Source organism: Ammodytes marinus (genome assembly GCF_949987685.1).
Source record: "Ammodytes marinus genome assembly, chromosome: 21".
In the NCBI taxonomy this organism is placed as follows: domain Eukaryota; kingdom Metazoa; phylum Chordata; class Actinopteri; order Uranoscopiformes; family Ammodytidae; genus Ammodytes; species Ammodytes marinus.
The window spans coordinates 10,841,074-10,867,181 of NC_137225.1; the positions used below are offsets into that span (position 1 = coordinate 10,841,074).

Below are 26,108 nucleotides of genomic sequence, written 5' to 3' on the forward strand. Positions count from 1 at the left end.
GTAAGTGGCACTTGGCACTGGCTTAAACTGGCACACCACCCCTAATCCTCACCACCTGGCTGGGCCTAACTCTCAGCTGCCAGGTCCATTTTAACAAGAGTCATGAATGATTTTTTTCCTTTTTTCCTCTCTCACACGCTCAGTTATATTCGCATATACTGCTGAGGTGTAGATTTACAATGTCCCTCAACTGTTCCACACATTCACCCATATGCTCAGACTAGTACAATATTCAGTCTTTGCACTCTTGTAAAGGAAGAAGGTTGTGGTCGAAATAAATGTATATAGTATAACTATTAAAAAAAACTACTGTATACATAATATGAACAATTATACTTAGAATAAACAAAAGCTATTAATACCTCTGGGGGCCAAAACTCCCATTTTTAACTCAACTAATTAAGATATGGCAGAAAATGCCCAGTCCAGAATAAATGTACTTCAGTGTATTCATGTATTTAGTGTATTATAAATATTATCACACAGGCCTTAACATGGTTTTTCCCAATGTGAAAGTCGTATGTTCTCAGAAAACGTTCCCAATATACTGTTTATGGAGGGAGTACGGACTAACAATGACACTTCTACACCTATTTTCATCTTGGACTGTTGTAAATACCTTTCTTGCACTAGAAAGCCCTCCTTATTGCAAAATAAAGGAGCAGCCAGAGAGAAACACTGTGTGGATAAAAAGCCTATTGGACCGTTTGCGGTTGTCTCTGCTAAATGTCCAAAATCCATGATTCATCACACTAATGGTTTCTCTGGTGTTGACTCAGACATCATCTCCTTTGTTCCCCTTTTCCAGTCGTTTATAGGATATGGTGAAATGACGGCGGCTACCTCTGTCTCTCAGCAACCAGCGTGACATACAAATGTCATAGGTAGGCTTCTTAGCACATAGTGGAGGACACGTGTGTGTGTGTGTGTGTGTGTGTGTGTGTGTGTGTGTGTGTGTGTGTGTGTGTGAGGGAGAGAGAGTACATTTGTTTGTCTAATGAGAAGGTTGAGATTGTCAATGTTTGTATTGTTTCCAAACTAACAATGCAATCTGAGCTATGCTTTAAGTAAGCCTACTTAAATACAATATCCCTTGCAAAGTGGCTAAGGGCTTTATAAAGCAGGATCAACTTAATTCTGACCAACTTCTAAACAGTGTCATCCAACAACATGCTCTCACAATGTTTAGTAGCTACTGTATACTTAAACACTTATGTGAAGCAATATCAACTTCCTCTGCTGTTTTATTGAGACAGTGGGGCCACACCCAGTCTGTACACGTTCACGCCTACCTGATCTCAGCGTATCCTTATTCCACAGGTAACCTATTATTATCATCCCAGAGCCTCGTAAATCAGGTCATGCTGGTTCCTGGCATGATGAAGAAGGCTCCTTACAACATGTACCCACAATCACAAATGGGGCAGGCCTCCAGAGGCTAGTGTGGAACGTCTAATGTCAAAAGTAAACACATACCACATGACCCATGAACAATACAGTTTGTAAGTATGTGGCTTCTTGCTGCTGTGTTGCCTTTGTATAATTTGTATTTGAAAAAACAGACCATGAGGATGAAGGGCTGTTTGACTAGCTTTAATCTATAGGCGTGTACTGCCATACTACGCAAACAGTGCATAAAGCTGCAGCCCTTTTGAGACCCCATTCCTCAACTTTAGGGTAGGAAAAGTGTGTTGGCCACTTATCAAAATAATTAAAGTCATCATATTTATTATCTTGTTATAAACTATTTGCCATCAATCCCTGTCTAAAGAGTAGCACCCATAGACACACATCGCCAGCCACTTGCTATCTTAGGTGGAGATGAATGATGCCCTGCAGGGCCTGTAGGCTATACTGCAGCAATCCTTAGTTCTGGCTGGTTTGGGGTCTTCAGAAAGTGTTTAACAGGCTATAGTCCATATGCAAAAGTGTATCTTAGAGACAGGATCAAGCCAGCAAGCTAGATGCATAGGCGTGCTGGCTTGGTCCTGTCAATTATAGTGCGTGCAGGTAAGACATTGAAAAAGATGAATAGCCTGCCCAGCATAATATGCCGCTGTACGGGGAAAACAAACAGCTCATGGATGCTCGTCACGGTCGACACTTGAGGCTGCGGGTGACACCTGCTAGGCACGATGCAGTTGGATTGACCCGCACACAATTTAAACACTAGTAACTGGAAAACGTTAACACATTCAAAGCGTTACTAAGAAAAATCCCCAGCAGGCAGGCCGAGTTGCTGACTGTATCCCATCCATTTGCATTAAGCTAGAAATGTTAGCTACCTTCGGCGTTCGGATATGCTCCATTTTCTTCGGGCGGAAACAGCTGTCAGCGACGGCAAAGCTTCAAACGACGCCCCCCAGAGAAAACTGTATCATTGATAATATAATGGCTCGGACTGCTGCAAAAAGCCGCCTGCACTTTGTCGGAGTCATACGATATGTTTTTATTGTCAATAATCTCACTCCTCCATCCGCGTAAAGAGCCTTGCAGTCACGTCATAACAGACGTCGTGGGATTTTCGAAGTAAAAGCACGGAGGTGTATCAATTCCACAGTGTAGAAAGCCTGCTGGCGGCTGCCATGTTACAAGTAAGATTAAATTAAATATGTTACTTGCTAAAAGTATCAAAGTACCAAAAGTAAACCAGTTCAAGATGCAAAATGAACCATTTCAGAATGAAATGTAGTAGAATCATGAATTACTGTTAACCAATTTAAAGTTATTATTTTGAATCAGCCCCACTCCACTTGTAACTGTTTTAATTAGGCTATTGTTCTGTTTTATTCAATTGATCTGAATGTTTTAATTGTTATTGTCTCTTTGTAAGCTTGTTGTGTATTCTCATTGTATATTGTGTATCTGTCTCATTGTAAAAGAGGGTAACCCTCAATTGATCTTTCGAGAATAAATAAAGGAAAATGAAATGACTTATGAATTATGTGTAGTAGTCCTATATTATTGGGGCTAATATAAATGACCATATAACACATATAATAACGTTTTATTGAATCCAAATCTATGATAACAATACAACATAATATAGTTGTTGTAACCAACTATTACTAATCTTGAAGGTAACTAAAAACTAAAGTATTGAATGAAAGTAAAAAAGTGCATCTGTCTCTGTAATGCGCACTACAAACAAGCTGAAAATGAAAGGAAGGAAGACAACCCATATTGTCAACAACAGTGATGAGAGGGAAGTTGGCCAATACACCAAACATTTAACGTAAATTGTGTGCAATGGGACAATGAAACAGCATTGTGCATATATTTGTATATGCCTGAACCATGGCGCCTTTTATTTTGAAAGCTAGGCCTGTCTTTTGACGTTTGTTGGAAATTGGAAACGTCTCGAAGTCGAAGTACCAAAGTTGGTACACTGCGCATGTGTGAGGCATCACGCGACAAAATAAAAACGCGAAAGGGGTGATGGGAAACGTAGTTTAAAAATAAAAATATTACCCGAAATGCAATAGTATTCGGGAAATACCAGGCGGGCAATAAGAAAAGTAACACCATACGAGATTTCATCCATCGATATTTGACACTGGTAGCCTGAAAAATCTCAAAACAAAAGAATAACCTGCAAACGGACTGCAGTTGAATAGTTCAAAAAGCGACATTTTGTGTCCAATTATGTTTTGAGTAAGGACACGACCGCGGATTTGGCCCTCACGCGGGCATCTTTCAAAGCTAATAGCGTGTTAGCTCGCTGTGATGCTGTGCTGCTTTTCGAGTGTCTCATGAGCAGATGAAGTCTTAACAGCTATTTGGAATTAAATGTGTGCCTCGTAAGACAACATGTCTGGGTTTAACTTTGGATCGGGGGCTCTTGGTGCCGCCAACCCCGGCGGGGGATTCTCGTTTGGAGCCGCAACCAGGTACTGGCACATTTCAAATAGTCGCCTTTGCTAACGTTAGCATAGCCAAGAGTTAACCTGCCGTTAGCTGGTAACTGAACTTGCATGACTTTCTAACAGTACCTATGCCTGAGGTCTGAACGTTATCGTAAAGATTAGTATTTTACAGTCAATTATTATGAAGGGCACCAATAAAGGTATTAGGATTGTTGCTTGGTGTAACGTTAACTTGTGGCATATCATAAACATTCCAAAAAGATTAAAATAGGAATACAAATAATCTATACATGTGTTTTTGTCATGCCACAATGTTTATACAATTAGTGTCATTAGTGTAGTATAATTTGCAAATGTACACGTATATTGTTGTCATATCTTATTCTTTATATATTTTCCTTTTCTTAACTTGGGGGAAAATATCTCCAGGAATCAACACAACATTTTTAAATCTGATGTCCTGACAAAGGCAACTTTGATACAACATTTTTTAACTAGTAAAGTGCATGATGTAGTAAGCCTCTGCATCTCTTGCAATAGATGTAAAATTGAGGTCTGTTGCATATTTCTTGTTAGTTTGTGTTCGACTGACACATTTCTTTGTTCCTTAGTTTGCTACTTAACTCTGTCATCGTGAAATATCTGTGATTATGTGACTGAATGTTCTGCCATGTGTCTCTTTAGTACACCTGCAATGGCCACTGCTGGTGGTTTTCCTATGGGGACTGCTTTGGGTGCAGCAGTGGCAACGCCTGCCTCCACCGCCGGGTCCCTTGGCCTAGGAGGTGGTCTGTTTGGTCAGAAACCCACTGGAGGATTCTCCTTCAACACACCTGCCTCAAGTAATGAAGTCACATTGAAACAAACAGCAAGCAGGCAGATAGATTCCTGTGTAATTAACATGTCTGCCAACATCAATCATACTATACACGTTGTCTTACACTGTTGATGTTGTTCTCTTGTCTAGGCGCTGCTGCACCGATTACAGGCCTTACATTAGGTATGTTTGTATTTTTTGGAATTGAACTACAATGTTGGAAAGTCAATAAACTGATTATAACCTTGTTTTTTTTGCATCTGTTTTCTCTCAGGCGCCCCTGCAGCTGCGTCCACCGGCTTCAGCTTGGCCTTCAACAAGCCCACTGCCTCAGCATCCCCCTTCTCCCTCACCACCGGTACCACCGCCACATCGGCCCCTGTAGGACAGGGTTTATCGTTTGGCTCCGTCCTGACGTCCACAGCTCCACAGCAGCCCACATCCATGGGCTTCAGCCTCGGTCTGGGGGGCATGACCACCACCGCACCAGCTTCAACAGGCCTGTCGCTAGGCGGGGGCCTCTTCTCCAGCACTATGTCTACAGGTGAGATGCAAACAGGCAGCCTGAGCTAGTCCAGGTGTGATAAATCTTATGCGCTGAACAGCAAAACGTTGTATAATCTATAGAAAAACAAGAATTGTATTGTAAGGCAATGTCAATAAAAAGTCAAAATTATTGTAAATCAACTAGATGGATAGAGTACATGTAATGTTTGATCAGTGGGTAAGTGATGACCATAACATAGTTCTATTACTTCTGATTTTCCATCACCTGCATTCATGTTTTACATTTTTACTGCTGCAGTGGTTTTGCTTGTGACTCAACTATCTTAACTGGGGGCTATTGTTCATATGCTCATTTTTAACAATGGTGTGCATGGATATAACCCATATGTTGACTTGGTGTTGCAGGTTTGGGTCAGACCCTTGGAGGAGGAGGCGGGTTAACGTTGGGTTCTTTGTTGGGGACCTCCACAGCTGTGTCGGCGGCCCCGGCCCCCAGTATGGGCCTGGGTGGAGTCGACTTCAGCACTTCCTCTGAGAGTAAGAGCGACACATCGTCTGGAGCCAATGCACAGTAAGTCCTGCTGGCCAACATATGCACAATTCTTTATTAAATGTAAATACTACAGTAACTAGCTGTCCATGCTATAATTTACTGTGTAAACAATGCCTTCATAATGTAATGTATACCATACTGCAAGGATTTGTTCAGTATGTTGTAACATCGAAAAACACTCTTTTACTCCTCTCCTATCAGGGATAGCAAAGCTTTAAAAGACGAGAACCTGCCCCCAGTCATTTGTCAGGATGTCGAGAATTTCCAGTAAGTGTCGTTTACTGTGTGTGTATTGTTATAGTTAGGACACAACCCCGGGCACATTGCTTGGCATGGTAGACTTGTCAATATTTGTATAAAGATGCAAATGTTAACCTGCTTTATCAGTAATGCTATTGTTCCAAATTAGACAACCTCGCTAAAGGATCATAGAATTTTGAAGCTATCTATGTATAAGGTGCCTGTATGAGTTATGTACTCCAGATAGGGGTTTTCCAATGGGCTTGCAAATTTGTCATGTGAAATCATTTATTCATGTTGAATTCAAATTTAAAAAAAATCACCGATAATGTACTACTGGAAAACATTCTATTTGGTCTCGGTAAGGAGGTCATTTTTCTACCTAACCCTTCCTTTCTGTTTTTTCTAGAAAATTTGTGAAAGACCAGAAACAGGTGCAGGAGGACATCAGCAGGATGTCGTCCAAGGCCATTTCTAAAGTCCAAGATGACATCAAGAGCCTCAAACAGCTGCTGTCGGTCAGTGCCAGCGGTCTGCAGCGCCAGGCTCTGGCCATCGACAAGCTAAAGCTGGAGACGGCACAGGTAAAAAAAAAAAATATTCACACACTAGCGGTAGTTTAAGAACTTACCATAACTCAAATGTTTTTAGTCCTGGTTTAAATGTATATCTCATCAATCAATTGTTGATATGTCACAATAAACCCTGGTCCCCCTTAATATAGTGGACAATTGGTCTTTTAAATAGATGCACACATTACATGTTCGTACTGCATTTGTAATCACCAAGTACATATAAGATGCTTAAAAGTGCTCCAGTTCTATACCAAGATGGTATAAGTTGTATTTTAGATTTTTGAATAAAGTTACAGACCAATCTTTCTCATTAAAATACTTAAAATGAGTATTATAATTGTCTAGGTTGTTAACCCAATGTGTTTCTCACAACATGAACTGAAAATGTGAAAACTGATCTCTAAGATTATGGCTGAACATATATAAAAAAAAGTTGACTTTCCTTTTTTTCTTAAGGAGCTGAAAAACGCTGACATAGCACTGCGTACACAAAAGACTCCGCCTGGACTCCAACATGAGAACACGGCTCCATCAGAGTGAGTGAGCTGGCAGATAGTAGACCCCAAGTATAATAGTGCCCAGTAGTTTTTTAATGTCTTTACTCAGTCTTACAATTTGTTTCATTTAAAATGAAACATATTAATAGTGTCACTTTCTTGGTATGTTAAACCCTTCCTCACAATTGTCTTAGTTGTTTTCTGTTTATTCTAACCTAACTTAATTTTTTATCACTTACTGGATTTGACAAAAAAAACTGAGACATCTGTATAATTCTTCTGTTTTTAGTTATTTCCGCAGCCTGATAGAGCAGTTTGAGGTGCAGTTGCAGCAGTACAGGCAGCAGATAGAAGAACTGGAGAACCACCTGACAACGCAGAGCAATGGCTCCCACATCACTCCTCAGGGTAAGAGGACATTTGTCTTCATTGTAACAAAAATAATAATAATGGAATTTAGTTCCAATGTAATTGTTACTAACAGTTTTTACATCTGCATTAATCAATACTTTTTATATTAAAATTAAAGCAAATGGCCTTTGACATATGAAAGTAGTAGCTCACGTGAAAACTTGCAAACAACACATCTGTTACGAACCAAGTTGAACTAACAATAGAACATTTAAAGTGGCAAGTGTTTCTCTGACTTAGTCGATAGTTATTGGATTCTTGCTGGGTAATATTTCTTGCTCATTTTCCCTCCCATCATCTCTTCATTGGGTCACCATATAGTGTGTACGCAGGTGATGATTATGTGTATGTTTTTTTTTTTTTTTCCAGACCTGACCCTGGCCATGCAGAAGTTGTACCAGACATTTGTTGGACAGGCTGCCCAGCTCCAGTCTGTCCACGAGAATGTCAAGGTCTGTTCTCCTCTTCCAGCTTTGTATGAAAACGATCAAATCTAAAATGTGATGTATTGTGTTTTTACATGTGCCAAACAACATGTTAATTTTTCTTCTGCCCCCCCCTCCCCCACTCCCTGTTAATGTGTATTATTGCAGATATTGAAGCACCAGTACCTGTCTTACCGCCGGGCCTTCCTTGAAGACTCCACGGACGTCTTTGAGTCCAAGAGGGCGTCTAACAGGAAGTGGCAGAGCGCGTCGCGGGTCACCACCGGTCCAGCCCCCTTCTCCACTGTTCCCAACGCTGCAGCGGTTGCCATGGCCGCCACGTTGACCCAGCAACAGCAGCCAACTCCAGGTCTGACTGCCTACAAGTTCTAGAAAGTTCTCCTCCTCCTCCTCCTCCTCTCCAACTTTTTAAAATAGGAGAGGGAGAGCAGAGACAAATATAATAAATCTGGTAGAGAACAGGACAAGTGCGTTCTTTTTTTTTTAAATTTATGAGGCAGTTGCAGGGTGGACAGGTCAAAATGAAAAACGCCTTAGCCAGTGCCAAGCTATTGTGTCTGTACTTTCTCTAATGAAGGAATGCATAAAGAGAAAGGGAGGATAAAAAGGAAATATTTCTGCTGCCTTACCATTTTCTTTGCTTAGTCTTACGTTCAAGGGTTAGACACATGTTTCGAACGCACCTTACAAGACCAGAGTAAGGACATTTTATAGATGGGTTCCCAGTGGGAAATGGACACCAGGAATGGGCATTGTAGGTGCCAAGCCTATACACTTGAACATTTCATACAAACCAATGATATAATATCATACTTAACCTAATTTCCCTTTGTAGATGAGGCTGACGTTATTGGAGAACGTAGATAAGTGGGAGAGAAAGTCCAGCTATCTCAATTTTTCTTCACTTGAATATTGAAGTCATAAGAGCTTGTAAATCTCATTTTAGTTGGGGCTCTTTTTAAATTCAATAGATGCTTGAAATGAGCCAACTCAGTGAGGGTTGTTTGTATCTATGTAACGGGGATAGAAGTATTAGACACTCGCTTTGTGATTTAGCAAACATACTCTCCTGAAAGATTAGGTCAGGATTTAGTGCATTTGTTGAACGATTGTGTCTGGGTGATCAGTTGGTGTATAAATTATAACTCTATTTATAATGTAGCTCCTACTCTCTTCAGTCCAACTGTCAAGAGGGCTCTCGCATGACGGGAAGCTCCAAATTGATCAGATTGCATCAACTTACTTCACCGAAAATACAGGACTCTTTAAGTACAGAATGTATATAAGGATTATGTTGCTATTGCTCATTGGAGTGTATGGCTTCCTTGTTTATGGTGTGACCAATAGTAGGCCCAGGTTAGGCCAATAAACCTTACTCCAAATAATTTAAAACGAAAGGCAGTATTTAACAAAAGCCACACCTATTTATTAATTAAAGAATGTAAGATAACACAACCGGGCAGGTCATACTGTTTCAGTCCCCTCAACACTCAGTCACATGTGATTACTTTAATAACATTTTCAACTTAAATAACAATGTTAGGAGTAGAGGGTGCATTATGATTGTTGCCTCTTCAGATGTTAAACCCATTTTTAGCCTTTTTTGTAGGCTTTGGTTTATAAGTCTTATTACTGGCATATCAGGGGCAGACACTTCCTACGGTCAAACTAATTGGCATGTTTCTGCTATCTTTTTTCTAATGAAGTTGAAGTGTAGTGAAGACATTCAAAAGTTTCAAAGCAATATTTTAACTGAATGGGTTTGTAAAGGCATCATGGTTTTAATACTTCTCACATGGCAAATTCATCGTCAGTCTGGTTTCATCAGCTAATTTCCGCTGCTTGCGCTTCACAAATCTGCTCAGACTGTTATCAACACGGATAATCACCAGTTGTTGCCCAGACAATGAATGTGACTTTTTTTTTTTAAATAATTTTTATGAAGTGTCCTAATGTTTGAACATTAACACACCTTTTGATTGCTTAGCAGGACACGTATGAGCTATCTAGCCTATTTAGTATGTGCCAACTAGGATGGGAATGTTTAACCAATCCATTTAACAACAGTTTGACGAACAAACACACTCTGCTGCCACAAAAGATCAGATCCACTTTCAGTACAAGTGCAAACTACCATGGTGAATTCTGAAGTTTTTTCTTTCTTCTTCTTCTCTGCTTTCCATTTTTAATTTCAAACTAAACCAAATACATTTTTGCTAGATTCAAATAAATTACCGAACTAGTATTTGACTCAATCCTTTCATAGACAAAGCCACATCCCGATAGGATGTCTTAGTCTCTTCAGTATTTATTGACATATTTATTTGTATTTTATTATTTGTCCATGTGTGTAGTTCATAATTGGAATGGCTTAGTGGAGGATGGCCAGTACCGCAGCACATAACAACACTTAACCATGCAGCTGGGTGGCACTTACTTCAGGCAGATTCTTGTTTGACCCATATATACGCGTCGGTGCGGTGGTTTGATTGTGTAGTAGGCCAACAGCACCTTTGATTTGTGCCTCTGGGTGTAAGGTGAAAAGTGCCAAAAAAGACTCAGGAATGAAAATAAAGTATTTAATTACCTGAAGTGTACATTTTAAATGAATGAATTGACTTTCCATAACTGCACTTAGTGGGTCTTGAAGTGGCTTATAATAGCCTTGTGAAATACGCTGTGACACAAATAGTCATGCATAATCTCACTATACTGAGAAGCCTTTTGGGGCTGTTAGGTTGTATGAGGCCATACTACTGTTCCTTTATTTTTATTTTTTTATTCTTTCTTATAGCTATTTCACCTAAGGGCTACCGTCAGCATCACAGAGCTGGATCTTTTCACATTCATTTCAGTTAGATGAAAATGTAGACTCAACTGCTGTTCACATACACAAGTTGTAATTTCAGGTATTTTATTCAAGGTGGTATTACTTTGTGTGGACCTTTTGCTGAGGGAACAACTACTTTCTCATTGGTTTGACTTCACTGATTGAGTCTAATTTAGAGACAGATTATTTGCTTCTCTGACTGGTCTTTCAGTACCAGTAAGATACATTGGGTGCCAAACCAAACAGACGGAGAGATCAGTGTTGTTCCGATTGTTAGTCCACTTCTCTTTAACCTGCTAGGGCTTTTATTTGCCGCCATTATTTGATGAATGGATATAGTGTCGCTTGATGTAGATGCTGCTTGTTAGAGATGAGCATTTTTGATTTTTGTTGTTGTTGCTTTCATAAGAGTGTGGACAAATAAAGTAGTTTGATGTGTTTTTGTGTGATGTAAACTTTTCTTCATATTAACTCTATCACTTCTCTGTATATTGCTGCTAGTTACAGACAGTAGTGTTTCACGTGTTGATTGTTGAGAGAGAGAAACTGCTGCTTTGGACTTTCCAGTCCTCTTGTCAAACAACATTATTGTAGATTTGAGACGGAGCTTGACGCTTGTTAGCCAGCTGTCCAGAATTCTGACTTTTGTGTTGTGTTACACTTATTGTCTTCCACATCTCTCCAGTTGTACTTGGCACAATAATTACTATTAAATGATGTAATAATTATTAGTCCGTCAAAGCCGTTTGGACCTTTTCTGAAGGTGACGCTGGATATATTTAGCCACAGTCACCTGTATGTCGGGGTGTCTTCTCAGTATGTGGCAGTAATATGTATGCAAATGCTGACGGCTGTATTGCCTTTAATGCCATTGGCACAGCAGGAGTGATCCTATTTACCTCTATTTCAAAACCAAGTGAAGGAATTCAATGTGATTTTGTTGAGAAAAAAAAAATATTTGTTGGTTAGCACAGTACTAGCACTTGCTAGAATTGTGCTTACAGTGCTCAACTTGAGCTATTCTCAAAGTCAACACTCAGTGCGGTTACATGGCACAACCAGATTGGATTATCACATATATCGAACTAGACACTCGAACGGACCGTGTCACTTGTCTGAGTATACATGGCCTTTAAGATATCGGATAAATGTCCAATGCATGGCTGTCTCCACTATGCTAGGTGGCGCTGTAGCCCTTTCAACCATGCTTTCAACAAGTGTTGAAAGAGCCACGTCCGGTTCTCTTCCGGCAACAACCCATGGTGTAGCCTATTACGCGCAGGCACACAAGCACAGAACGAGAAGTCCGATATGAGATGTCCGATCCCTGTTTACATGCAGAGAGAATGCCGACAACGAACGACTTATCTAGGTGTTCTTATCCGACATCTCTTGTCCGTTATCGTGCCGATTTGTGTGCGAAGTAGATCGGATAAAGGTGTTTACATGCAGTTTAAAAGTCCTGTTGAAGTCTTATTCGTTTAGTTACCCGATTATGAGTCTGCATGTAAACGCACTGACTGATTCTGAATTAGTGTGTTTGGCATCTTACTCTTTTCTATGTGATGTTGAGCCTCAGTGCAGAATTTCTCTTAAAAATGTGTTAGTCAAACAAATCTAGAAAGAGTGGTCTTTAGAGTGGTCGACAGTTACAGGCTGCTTTGAATGTTCTAATCCACTCTTAATCATTTGCTTTTGAGAATTTATCATACGCTTGAATTATGCCGTTTTTGTAGAGGTTTTTCTATATGTGGCTTTCAGGAGGTACTAGTGTTGCACATTATGTGTTTTGTGGGGGGACGGAGGGGGGATCTCTGACAGGCTACACATTTGCTAATTCTCAGAAAACAAGACTAAATAATCTCTGACTGTACATTAACCAGTCACGTCAACAACAAAGAAAGGTGTTTTAAAGCTTGCATCGTGTAGTTTTATCCAAGGTGAGAAGAAAGAACCATTAAACACTAAAAATGTCTTAGAATACATTGGTGAGAAGTGCACAAAACACAGGGGTCATATAATTCCTGCTGAATGGGTGGCCTGAAACTTGACTACATTGACACACACACTCTTAACACTCACAGTCACATCCATCACAAACTTTTTCTTTTGACCAGTTTACACTGAAAGGCAGCCATATATGCCAAAACCGCATTTTCTTATCAAAATCTCGAGTGCTTTTACTTGTAGATGAATGTGTTTTCAACTTATATAACCAATGCCTGTTGATACAATATATTTAATATATAATATGGTGTGCCTTTTTTTTAAGCTATAATCAATAATGTGTGATGCTTTTTTTCTTTTTTTTTTTTTTCTTTTTGGGCATATGCTAGTTCATTCACTCTCAGAAATCTTGAAAATTTGGAAACTTGTCAAATGCAGTAGCAGTTAGCCATTAACAATCAATTCTGTTCTAAACTGTTTGTTTTGTGTTTTTTTATGTAAGTGGAGATGCATATTAAATTGACAATAAATCAATTTTTAAACAAAGGAACGTTTGTCCTGGTTTCTTTTCTACTGGAGTTGTTTTATCAATGCAGACCAAAATTTGATTTAAAGAAATTCATAGAGAAACAAAGACAAGTTTCTGAGTGAAAGAACTAGCAGCATCCCCCCCAGTGTGTACTGCTGTAATAACTGTACTGCTGATTAGCTGGAACATTAGTTTCATACCTCCATAACAATACAATGTACATATATATCTGTGCACTGCAGTTGTTCAAAGCATAATGCATTTCCTGATTCTGCAGCTATATTTCTAAAGCTCTATGTCAGGGTTGTACAGAGTATTAACATATAGCTGCTGTAATATTTTGACTTGTATCATGTTCAATTCCTCTTAATACCATGTATTGCAGAAATAATTTTATAGGATGAATTTTTAAAAGAAAATTGATTGATTTATGACATAAATATTAGTATTTTTTCATTATTATTCTAGACTTTTGGTGCAAGTAACACCATAATAATAATGTGTCCTTGTTATGGTATGTTTACCTTTTGTTTCTGTCAAAGTAGATTATAGAAAAGTGGATTATAATTCATCTCATACAAAACACATTCCGAGGAGTAAAGCATATGCTCTCTCTCACTTTGCCTTAGGGACCCAGGCACCTTTGGGGGCAGGGTACGGAAACCCCTTTGCCTCGTCAGTGGGTACTAGCTTGGGCGCTACTACCCTTGGAGGTATTACCTCTGCCTAATTATTATTTTTTTTTTTTTCCAAATGCATATTCCCTTTTATTTTGCCCTTCCCTGATACAGTTTACCATTTCCCTAATGCCTCCCCCTAGCTTGTATTGCCCAGCAGCCTTTTGATTGGTAGCTTTGTGTTGTTCTTGGTATGAAAGTCGTTGTAGGCAGTGTGTATTTGTCTGAGAGTGTGGTGCAATCAATCAAAGCTTGGCAGTTTTTTTTCCCTTTTCTCTCACTCCTCTTTCTTCATGTGCGAGGGGCCAAGTGCGTTCACACCACAACAAAGCCCCACAACCACTTGCCACATTTCACTGTACTTTTACATGTGACAAGTGAGTGATTTATTTCCTTTTAGCGAAGACAACAAATTGTCCCAAGACGATTCACCAGTCTGTTCTGCTAAAATATTGTTCCTAAAGGTTGCAAAAAAAAAAAAAAACATATTTCAATGTCAACCGGCAAATCCACTTGGCCACAGCAACCAGTTATAAAAGGAAGTTGGCAGTGTCTGAACAAGTGGTCTTAACGCACACACACAAAGTTGGGTGGGTTCTCTCCCTTTGTAGTAGTTGGTGTGTTTGGTGAAAATCCTTCATATGTAATTTTTTTCTCCCTTTTGGCCTTTGTCATGCAGTATAGTCTCCCAGTCAGTCGTGAAGCTGTGTGTAGAACTCTATTGATTAGGTTGTGGCCTTTGTTTTGCATATATCTTTGCTAATTCCTGCCTGTGTGTGTCTGTGTGTACTCCTGAGGCACTGCTCCTTCCATTCATCCCTAGTGGAGGCTGCGTGCTTAGCCCACACTGACTTCCATGTCACTCTCTCCCACAGGTTTTGGTGGTGGGCCAGGATTTGGTGGGGTGGGGACTGGGGGGTCTTCTTTTGCCTTCTCCACCACCAGTAAGCCCACAGGAGGCAGTCTGAGTGCAGGTATATGCATACTGTATCTATGGAAAATGTACAGTAGCTAGAACAAATTAACAGTACGAACCAAAGTGAGTAGGTTTGTGTTTGCAAGTGTACTTCCTGAATTTTTCTTTTGAGCGCATATGTCGTCAGAAGCAGTTGGGCAGTACTACATATTTTCACTCATTGCTGAACTTCAAACCAATGTGCAGATATTGTATTCAGGTTTGCTTGCAAGTTTTTTTTCTTCCACAACTTATTTTAGGATATGGGGGCTTAAACATCTCTTCACCACTTAGTACAGGTACATCTTAAAATAGGAGAAAATCATGGAAAAGTTTATTCAAAAAGACAAACTTTCATATATTCTAGATTCATGACACAAAGTGAAATATGTCCGTTCTCTCTTTAATTTTTTATTTAGATGATTACGGCTTATAGTTCATGGAATAAAAAAAAATCAAGGATCTCAAAATATAAGATTATTGCATGAAATGAATCAAGAAAAGGAGGATTTGTAATACAGAAATGTCGACCATCTGAAAAGTATGTTTATTCTAGATTAATTTCACTATATCTGTAGTGAATCTAGAATATAGGAAGGTTTAACTTTTTAAATAACTATATCTATGAAAATAAACTTTTCATAGATATAAAAAAACAATTGTTGATGTACCTGTACATGTTGGAATCTGTACTTTGGACATCCTTTATTTTTCCCCCTTTATTTGCTCTATCACTTTTAGCTTTCTCTTTACATTTCTAATTGTTGTCCTGTTGTGTCCTCCCGTCTCTTGCCTTTTGTCTAGGTTTCGGTAGCAGCAGCAGCACAGGCTTTAACTTCAGTAACCCGGGCCTCAACCCCTCGGCCGGCCTGACTTTCGGTGTGTCCAACCCGCCCGCTGCAGGCTTCGGTGTGGCAGGGCCCCTTCTACAGCTCAAGAAACCCCCTGCTGGCAATAAACGGGGCAAGAGATAAGAACCAATCAAAAAGACTAGAAGAACCCTGTGTGTGTGACTGACCGACTTAAACCAGCTTTTAGGGGGGTTTGTTTAAGCGAGTAAGGCCTGGTTTCCCTAAGGCATACAAGTGCTGATAAATACTCATTATCCAGTTCAGAAGAAGGAATTGGGGATGAATCAATATCAATGGACTGTATACGTCCATTAAACACAGAGGAAAAAGAAAATCCCATTGACCCAACAAGCATTATCTTTCTATCATTCATTTGTTTTTTTTTGTTTTTATTGTTCACCGTTCTACGTTAATTTGATTCCAAATTGTACATTTAAGCAATTGAACTCTTGGGTCCTACTAATACTCAGCAACTCAAAAATAATATAGTCGACGATGTCCGAATGAAAAGATAAAAAATAAAATAAAAAAACTGTTTGCGTAGTTAAAACATCCATAAACATGAGTTTTCCCATCTGCAGTGGCTCAAAATGTTGCTTTAAATCTGCGGGCGCTACAATGCTTTTAGGGAATGCCAGCGATTGACGGAGCTAGGTCAATAAAAAAAAAAACGGTTCAGTTATCTGGGAGGGATTTCTTAAGTCTGAATCCTTTTACAAGATCCATGGGTTTTTGTGCTTCGAGGTGGACAGTGCAGTTGGTTCCATTGTGTGTTGCACAAACTACGGAAATCACACAACTGCGCTTGAACTCTTCTCAAATGATGACTTGGCCCACGTCTCGTCCAGGGAAGGATAATAAGCTTATGGTAAAGGGAAAGAAGCTCATGGGTCAATAGTTGGTTGAGAACAGAGTAGTCCCTGTATTATCTGATCCTAGATAGTTTTCTAGAAGTCCAGGGGGGGGGTGGATTTTTTGAGCAGGCACAGTTTTATTTTTGTATCAAGTGGAGAAAGAGGAGGAGGAGGAGGTGGGTTGAACGGGGGACTAGCACCTTGGGATAGTCCATTATTTAGTCCACATAACCTGTGTTGTTTTTTGTTGCTAGATTCCATCCTTATCATTGTATAATAATGACTTTTTAGACACATTTTGTTTTGCCCAAATGTAAGATCTCCAGAGAAGCCAAGCCGTGCTGTTGTTAGTTCTATGGCTCCCATTACATGTTAAAGTTAGTTGAATCTGAAAGGGATTTCACAAGCAGATTCTACCTACTCTACTCAATTTATTCATCTGATAAAATACATTTGCACTTGCCCCAGTGTACATGACCTGACGGTGATTGTGTGTATGTGCATGTGTGTGCCTATTGCAAGTATGAATTTGCCTCTTGTCTATCATAGTTGCTGACTACTTTTGAGCGTCTGGTGTGGTTCGGGGCCGGGAGGAGTGATACTCTGCTTTTTAAACTGTCCATGTCAGTTACCAAATACTGGTAGTTGTACTATTATTTTCTAATCACAGTCTATGTAAACCTGTATTTTCAAGAAGCTGTTTAATAATAAAATCTTCAATATGATGTTGTGCCTGTTTATGGCATCATTTCAATAAATGTGTGTGTTGACACAGAATGGTTTGTGTCATTATGTGTTTGTCCAAATGTTTGTCTTTTGACTTGGGACAGTTGTAACTTCAATGTGACACTGAAGGTTCCTCTATTTTCACCAATTCTTCCCACTTTTATACAAAGATAATAAGAGTATAATCAACATAGATATCTAGGGCACAGATACAACATTTTCATATATCTTGCACAAACAAGTATCCTTTTTGAAAATCTTTACAAAATTCTATTCCTCTAACACAAAATAAAATGTCCTAAGTCTACTACTCCTAAGCAGAAGGGGGCGTTAATGCACTCCACATGGCAACCTATCTACCATTTTAAAAAACGAAGAAGAACGCTGTTGCTATGCGACGATGCTGCAAGAGACACATCTAGTGCCAGGCATAAAGTAGCCCTAACGGTAACATTGTCTGAGCTAGCGACCGATATTTGAGTACAATTTTGTGGCCTCATTCATTACTCAGCTATCCAGGTAACTATACAGTTTTATGTGCGAGAGATATGTTGATATTGAAACTTAGTCAGAGAAATGTCTTTCGGGTCTAAGCCAGCTGTTGCCAACTTAGTTTTCGGTCGGTGGCATTATTTAGGACTGGAAATCACTAATTTAGCATTAGCTGACGGTAAAAAATAAAACATTTTCTTTTATAATTACAATAGCCTATATTTACATCAATCAAGTAAATTATAAAATAGCTTATTGTGCTTTCCATGACAGCGTAACAACAATGAGATCAACACTACTTTTACCACATAGACTATGCTCTTGAGCTGTCCTGGAATATGAGTTCCTTGAATATAATCTAGATCTTACCAACCATATCATTATGTAGTGATAACTTCACAGATACATTTGATAACGCCCGCCCCTTTATAAAATAAATAAATAATGAGCCTCTTGAAAAGAGCCTTTTAAACACACTGTTACAGAAACAGCCTGCCACTGAATATTTACCTTTCCGAGCTTGTACCATAGATAGTATATAAAAGGCTTACTTACCCCTTTTAAACATGTAGCTTTTTTTATATTAATGGTGTGTTATTGTCAATGGGTGTAATTTTAAGTAGCCAGGGAAATGGCACTTTTGTATTTTATCTCTTTGATCTTTTGCCTGCTGGATCTCATCTGTTAATTGGACTGAATTGCAAAAGTTTTTTTAATGTGTGTGTGTGTGTGTTTTTTTTTTTAATACATTTTTATTCCAGCCATGCCTCCTCCAGACACAATGTACTGTGGCCAGCAAATCAACATCCCTCCCGAGCTCCCAGACATCCTCAAGAACTTCACTAAAGCAGCCATCCGTACACAGCCCAAGGATGTGCTGCTGTGGTCTGCGGCGTAAGTCTTAAATCCCTGTCAGCGGTGGTTTGGGCTCATGTGATTGTGTTTTTATTCCATTCTTAATTACCTAAAACAATAGCACAACAGGGTCTCCTGGCAGCCAGATGAAACGGCAGGGGCCCTTTTTTACCTGTGCCCATCTCTCCTCTTTGCATCGACCGTCTCTAATTGGATCCCAGGGGCTTCCATGTTACAGCAGCAGCGGTTAAACTATCTGACTTTGTGAAACAACAAAAAAAGCACGTTGAAAGTACCGCCTGGGATTTCAAAATATAGCAGGATTATTTATTTTCTACCTGCTATTTTACTAGCTAATGTAGCTTGGCAGTGTTTACAGCAAAAGTCAATAAGGTGAGCCATATGGTGAAAGAAAAAAAAACAATTGAAATTTCTCCTGGGTTACAAAATGTGTGTGCTTTGAAAATAACTGGCTCTGTTGCCTCGCAGAGAATATGCTGAAAGTCACACGGCCTCTAAATTAAATTTTGCACACTGAAATAAGATAAGGCATGGTGTGCCCTTAAGCATCCCAGACAAAGAACTACATACAAGTGTGTGTGTGTGTGTGTGTGTGTGTGTGTGTGTGTGTGTGTGTGTGTGTGTGTGTGTGTGTGTGTGTGTGTGTGTGTGTGTGTGTGTGTGTGTGTGTGTGTGTGTGTGTGTGTGGTGGGTGTGGGTGGGTGTGGGTGTGTGTCCTTTCCCAGATACTTCAGTGCTCTGTCCAAAGGAGAAGTTCTGCCAGTCAAGGACAGGCTGGAAATGAATGTTGCCACCCAGAAGACAGACACTGGGCTGACTCCAGGTCTGCTGAAGACGCTCCATAAACAGGTATGTTCTCTACCTCAAAGAACTGATGATCTCATAATAGCTTGCTTCATGTTGTTGCAATTGGAAGAAAAGCAATGTATTGAATGAGTTTGCATGTGGTTTTGAATTGTTCTTTACAGGTTACATTCTTTAATTGATACCTGCTGCTTTATATTTTCTATGAATTTAATCATTTCTTCAGTTCAGTTTTTACCTCCACATTTGCTAAGTCTTGAATTATTTTTGTGTTGTAAATCTGCATAGTGCAGTGATGCTGTTTCCCTATGTGGATAATTAAAGTTCTATTTTATTGTAAACCTATTTTACCTCACCTGGGGCATCCACTGGTGTCTTGTTGTGGTGGATTAATTAAAAGTAAGTTTCATTAAACAATTAGTACCTTCTTAAAGGCCAACACTTAACCCTGTATGTTGCTCTCCCACAGTCTGTGTAGCAGTAGTATTGGCATCACAGTTCATAATTTTTCTCACTGCGTTTACTGTAGACAATTTGAAAAGCCTGCTAACATTATGGCTGCAAATCTAGCACTAATTTTAAAAAAAAATGCTGTCACTATCACTCAGACATTTAGCTTATGTATCAATCTTACACATGGCAGTATGAATAACCTCATATTCTTAAGCATCCATCCTTTTCCCTGTCTTAATGGCATAGCTTCCCGTGCACAAAAGTCTAACATCGGTCGAGGAAATCTTGCAGATAAACAGATAACGAGGATGCACGGCTTCCTGATTCCCCAGATCCAATACTTCTCTTTTTGTTTTTCAAAAGAAATAATCCTGAAACCTTACTCGTTATATTGTTTTACAGTCATTTGGTAAACTATATAACATAACCTATTCATTTTTTCACCACTTTTCTCCCACTATCCGAATCTTAGCTTTCTTCGGGTCAAACATGCAGTGAGGAGGAACTGAAGAAGAGATGGAAGGGCCTGTGTCTACCCATGGTGCAGCTTGAGACCCTGCTGTCACTGGGCTGCTTTGACCAAGACATCAGCTGGATGGATTTTTTCGCTCTGGGCTGCAGTGCTCTGGGAGGGGTGAGACGTTATACATAAGGCCAGATATGAATTTTAACCCCGCTTTCTCACAACCTTACTTTAAAGCCCCCTGTAAACCCAATTCTACAAAAATCCTTATAACAATGTGATTTGGGGAGTTAGTTGCATGATATGATAGTAACCACCTGAAAAGAGTGAGGCATATTTATCAATCCAAATGAAAGATATTGTCATTTGAGTTTAAAAAACTTTACAGAAATTTGGTTTAGATGAGGCAGGCAAAGCTCTGGTTCTTGTGACACAGTGAGTATTTTTGAATCATTCACGGCAGTCTCTCGAGGATAAATAAAAGTTAAATGAAAAAAAAAATAAAATAAAATGAAATGAAGTTCACCGCCCGAACTTTCAATTAAAAACAATGACTCTCCATGGAGACCGTCTGATACGGCCACACCCACACAATGCTGTCTTTCCTTTTTTAAGTAAGTTATATCATATTTTTGAACATGTATTTTCTAAAAGCTTATTAAGGCACCAAACTTTGATACCATATATTGATTTTTGTACTATTTCAGACCAGGTTTGGAAAGGCTTTAACCTAACACCTTCTTATCGACACATGTAGATCCTCAGTAGCAGCACTTTTTCTGATCATCTCACAGTAAAGGCTTCTAGCTTTTAGACTAGATCCAGAATGTCTGTCATCCAGACTTTCCCTTCAGAGTCCCCAGGCTCTGGAAAGAATGTCTGGATAAATCCTGCTCAGACCACTTGAATCTTTGCAATTCTAAGAAGCCAATGATTTTGCTTCAAAGTTATAGATTGAGCAAGAGTTACAGATTAAAGAGAATGAATTTCTCCTTGTAAGAGGCTGTTGAACACTTTGACCACATGAGGGCAGTCTTGTTCTACATGGATTAGGCATTTCTTTTTTGTTTCGTTTAACAGCCTGAGCATGTGTGTGTGCATGTAACTTTGTCTACAGTGTGTGCTTGTGATTACTCAAACGGGTCGTGATCGCCCTTGATTGCTGAATGTGTGTTTTTTTTTGTGTCTGAGTGTTTGTTTTCTCACAAAACTCTCCGCCCTCAGACCCTCATGAGTTCCCTTAAGCATGCCTGTGAGATCCTGACAGAGGATGAGGAGGGCGGTGCTTCCAGGATCCCATTCTGCACCTTCGTCCAACTTTACACCTACCTGGCCCACCTGGATGGGGACATGCCACAAGAACACATCGACAACTTCCTCAGCAGCCTGCAGCCACAAGCGTAGGTGTCGTTTGTGTGTGTGTGTGTGTTTATCATTCCTCGTCTGTGTCCAAGCTTGAAGAAATGAAGCCTACCTTACTGCCCCCACTTGGAATAATCAAAGTGAATGTAGGTGGTGGAAGACGCTGCTACATTATGCGTCACAGATAGTGATGCACACAATTTCTCCTCTCCTACAGACAGCCTAATAATTTTTCTCATTTGAATAAGTTCCCCCAGGATTCAGCTCCAGTCAAATTCTTATTTTACTTTTGCCTTTGTCAGTCATTAAGTTATAAAAACATGTACAAATGCAGTCGTGTTTTATGTTAACTACCTCTAGACATTTTATTCCATTCCTCTCAATTTCTCTCACTTTAATTGTGTCACTTGAGCTAACAAATGAAGGCGTACACAATTGAAAAAAAAGAAAAACACATTGTGCATGAGAACATTACACATTACAGTCTTCAAGTGTCAAGTAAATGCATTGGGAAGGAAATTACTACATTTGCACATGTAGCCTACAGTAGATCCACAGTAGAATTGCTCACTTCACAAAGTGTTTAATGGTGCAGTGAGCGATTCTGGACAATTTTTTTTGTCAAAATCAGTGAATATTTCCTCACTATCCGCTACCTGTCTGTACTGTGTGCACACTGGAGGGGGGGGGGGGAATCCAGTGTTAATCCACAGCCTAGGCTCTGTAAACTAAGGGTATGTAAACAAAGGTACCCGACGTAGCTAGCAGCATGCCCATATTCAGAGCCTATGGAAACTGGATTTTCTTTCAACCTATTACCTGACTTTGACAAAAAAGTGAATTTGAAAACAAGCATTCTGCAGAATCACTGACTACAAGATTTACTACTAGTTTACTACAAAAAATGAAGAAATACAATTGTGAAAATCCCTCTGCTTGTGAGTTGAGCTGTCACACTGATGTACTCACTGGTTTCTCCACCCGACAGCAACAAGCAGAACGGCATGATTCAGGTTTCCAACTTCTGCATCAGCAGGAAGTGAGGGAAAGAGGGATGGAGAGCGATTGGAAGACAGGAAGGAAGGAAGGAAGGAAGGGACAGAAGAAACAAAATGACAGCGTTCAATTAATAAATGGGCCTGCTACTGCTCCTCTAAGCACAGCCGTTGTGTCATTACCTTGAGATTGTCCCCATTAATTGTTAGCATCAGGCACAGTGAGTTGTCATTCATCATTGTCGGGCCGAACGAGGCTGCTAACATTTTTAGTCATTGAAGGAGCAGCAAGAGAGGCACAAAGCTAGCATACATTAACTTAGCAGGTGGAGCGTGCGTAAGCTTTTTATTGTGCGGTCCCTTATGTCTGGGTTTAGCAAAAGTTCATTTATCATAGACACAACCTATATCAGCATGCAGCCTCACCTCACTTGGCCTCTCAGCTGGTGTTTTCATTTCGGGCCAGCAGACGAAAAAAATAAATAGAGGTAAGGGGTTTAGCTCTCAAGGGCATAAGAGCATGATTTTTAGTTTGTGTTAAGAGACCTAAAAACCCCTCTCTGTAGTGTTTGTTTACTGTAAATGGCAAAATGTATTACACTCGTCAAAAAAATCACATAAAATCACACGCAGGGCCAAGTAATCTCTGAGGCACCAATAAGTATGCAGAATTGTCACACCCAGTCACTGTAAACTTCGGCAAATAATTTGATATTTCATTTACACATGTCTAACAGGACGCTGTTTTGTGTGTCAGTGTGAGAGCATGATTTGTGATCACAGAGGCACACCCACACAGTTTTGTGATTGTGTGAGTATTTCATCAGGCCGGGAAGGAAACAGGATCACTGAGAACACACACACACACACACACACACACACACACACACACACACACACACACACAAACACACATTTAAGCTGACTCTCTCAGAGTCAAAAGGGGATTGCAAGACATGATAACATGATAACTGCACGCTCTCCACCCCTATGACACAGCAGAAAGGAATTTTGTCAGGATTCAGAACAGAGATCTTTCTGTGAGCCACACAATAGAACTGAGTTAAATGGTGTGATGGAAAAACACTGAATTGATCTTTAATTTGTTCAGAATACTTAATTGAAATAATAAAAATATAGATCGTGATAGATGGATTGTTTCTATCCATGTCGAGTCTGAAACTGAGATGTTGGGATACACTCATGTGATTTTACTAGAAGGTTTAAACCCCTATTTGTTAAAAAAAAAAAGAGAGAGAGAGAGACCATTTAAGAATTGTTTTCCTAATATTACTCTCTTTCGACCACATGAACTTATTCACAGGAATCCAGTAACTGACTTTTATGAAAAATCTGGATCTTCCGGTTTTGGTTCCCAGAACAGTTCCTTTTCCCAAAAAGTCCCAGCTCCCAAGATGATGCTTTCCAGTTACCAAGGAACTATTGGGATTAAGTTTACAGTGCTTATTTTCAGAAGTCATTTAAACTGTAAGCACTGTTACTGCTTCCAGTATAAATAATAGGACACCTTGTGGGATTTGTTTTTTATTTGACTGTTGTCTTGATTTTAGTTTTGTTGGTGTTTGTTTGGTTGGTGACTGAGATACACACAGTGGCCGAGAGAAGCAAAACGAGCACATTTCCGTGTAGTCATTTATAACAACAATAAATATCAGAATAAAAACGGTAGATTCTCACCGCTTTATAGGTTTTCAATATCCCACCTATTTCAACTTTTTTTGAGCATGTATTTATAAATCACGATGGCAAAGTACAAAGAGTGACACTCCAAAACCAAAGTACCTGGTTTTGGTTTGCCGTCTAAAACTGAAACCACTAAATATGGCACAATAGGAAACTACTTACAATTGTTCAATTGTAAAATGATTGTCCTGGTTGACAATTCTAGTGGCGAAAATTGAACTTAATAGACATGTAAAATCAATTTAGACACTACACTATGGACTTTCTAAATCCATGTAATAATTATTACAACTGCATTTAAAGACAAGGAGGTTATGTTGAAACACAGAAATAATTCTCCTGAAACAGTTTCTGACTTTCCACTGAAACAGTAACATGTTCTTTACAGAGCGTTTGTGTGGCCTATCCTCAAATGTCTATGCAAATACAAACTTACTGCGAGTTGCATCCTGTGTTACAATGGTAATACAGTACAGCTTCTTCTGAGCTGTGTGCTCCATTGTTTTAGCATGTTGGAACTTGGGAGAGAGAGAGATATGATGTCATTGCAAAGATGTCAGTGGTTTAGCGTTCTCAGCTCCGGCTGGGGTGGGGTGTGTGTGCGTGTGTGTGTGGGGTGGGATGGGATGGGGGGAGGGGGGGGCCGCGTTGCACAACCTTTGCTGTTTTCTTCAAGCTTTGCTCCTAACATCACATCTCCAGGGACATGGTGAATCTAGCAGAGCAGTGTGAAAGAGACAGGAGAGGAGAGAGTGGACACAAAGGCACCATTTTAGCATTCCTCTGTGTGGCTGTTGTGTAACAGACTTCAGGGTAAGGATGAGGGAAACATGATTCATGGTGTAGTCTGAAGTTGCAGAACATGGATATTTTGCCAGTCAGCTGTAGGCCTTCTGCTGGGCTGTTCAGCTACTATCTCCTTTGTTGATAGCATTTCTTTAGAAGATGTTTAAAAAATGTTTAATTTAAGTAATTAGTTGTATGATGTTTGAATTAGAATATAATATTTTGAGTCTTCATAATAACCTTATTAACAAATATCAAAGTGAAGTACTGTTTCTCACTATACATCAAATGTATGTCATAGATGTTTAACAAAATACTCCATGTTGCAGGGAGCTCCAGCATGGAATGATAAAACCCCTGGATTTTATCCATTTGGAAGATGTGCGCTCAATTCCTCCTGATTCTTCAAACTCTGCCAGAGCAACCTCAAGAGCTGAATAAGACATTATGAACGTATTATTATTGACATTTTGCCATTCCTTGGCATAACCCATACTGTCTTCATGAGACGTTTAATAGTCCAGATTTGGGTTTTTTACCACTTGCCGCCATCTTAAATCTGACGTGGGACGGAATAGCAGAAACCTCAATGACTGTCTATGATGGGCACCTGTCAATCAAGCACACCCGCCTCCACACACAGCATTTTTCTTTTCTTTAAGCCTCATTACTTTTTAAATGGAACAATGATCTGATAATTCCCACGATTACAGAGTTTATTGAGATCAGCTGTCCTTGCAAAAAAAAGTAGAATGGTGCTGTCAAACCATATTTGTTTTGTGAATGGCCTCATACACTTAACAGTTAAGATTGTTTAACTATGTAATGTTTCTTTATTTATTCGTCTAGGGATCGAACAGCAATTATGAAATACTCTTAAAATAGATTAAGT

At 39.5% G+C, this 26,108-nt stretch overlaps 3 protein-coding genes across 5 annotated transcripts in view; 2 read left to right on the top strand and 1 right to left on the bottom strand.

The window, feature by feature from the left end:
• mtmr6 (myotubularin related protein 6) overlaps positions 1-2,475 on the bottom strand; it is a 16,444-nt gene extending 13,969 nt beyond the window's left edge. Inside the window, exon 1 of the mRNA XM_080049757.1 lies at positions 2,286-2,475. Within this exon, the coding sequence (XP_079905883.1) occupies positions 2,286-2,309 (24 nt within the window). The 5' untranslated portion in view covers positions 2,310-2,475. The remainder of the gene's footprint in view (positions 1-2,285) is intronic.
• Positions 2,476-3,510: 1,035 nt separating this feature from the next.
• On the top strand, positions 3,511-17,280 carry nup58 (nucleoporin 58). 3 transcript variants are annotated; one of them, XM_080050304.1, is made up of 14 exons: positions 3,511-3,890; positions 4,551-4,708; positions 4,834-4,866; positions 4,958-5,227; positions 5,596-5,761; positions 5,945-6,010; positions 6,393-6,567; positions 7,015-7,094; positions 7,345-7,463; positions 7,836-7,918; positions 8,060-8,261; positions 13,848-13,931; positions 14,771-14,869; positions 15,655-17,280. In XM_080050304.1, the coding sequence occupies exons 1-14, from the start codon at positions 3,811-3,813 to the stop codon at positions 15,822-15,824; spliced, it is 1,785 nt and encodes a 594-aa protein (XP_079906430.1). In that variant the 5' UTR covers positions 3,511-3,810; the 3' UTR covers positions 15,825-17,280. The 3 variants fall into 3 exon arrangements, with proteins under 3 accessions (XP_079906430.1, XP_079906431.1, XP_079906432.1); XM_080050305.1 differs by lacking the exon at positions 14,771-14,869; XM_080050306.1 differs by lacking the exons at positions 13,848-13,931; positions 14,771-14,869.
• Positions 17,281-18,536: 1,256 nt separating this feature from the next.
• ropn1l (rhophilin associated tail protein 1-like) lies at positions 18,537-25,684 on the top strand (the record flags this gene model as incomplete). The annotated part of the gene is made up of 5 exons (XM_080049831.1): positions 18,537-18,667; positions 19,375-19,498; positions 20,379-20,540; positions 21,594-21,769; positions 25,546-25,684. The coding sequence occupies 5 exons, from the start codon at positions 18,537-18,539 to the stop codon at positions 25,655-25,657; spliced, it is 705 nt and encodes a 234-aa protein (XP_079905957.1). The 3' UTR covers positions 25,658-25,684.
• Between the last annotated feature and the right edge of the window lie 424 nt (positions 25,685-26,108).

What these genes read in the sequence shown, in the direction of transcription:
- nup58 (XM_080050304.1), top strand. Translation starts at nt 3,811, where the DNA reads ATGTCTGGGTTTAACTTTGGATCGGGGGCTCTTGGTGCCGCCAACCCC. An exon ending in CTCCAGCACTATGTCTACAG is followed by an intron (nt 5,228 to 5,595) that starts GTGAGATGCAAA and finishes TTGGTGTTGCAG; the next exon opens with GTTTGGGTCAGACCCTTGGA. An exon ending in CTGTCCACGAGAATGTCAAG is followed by an intron (nt 7,919 to 8,059) that starts GTCTGTTCTCCT and finishes GTATTATTGCAG; the next exon opens with ATATTGAAGCACCAGTACCT.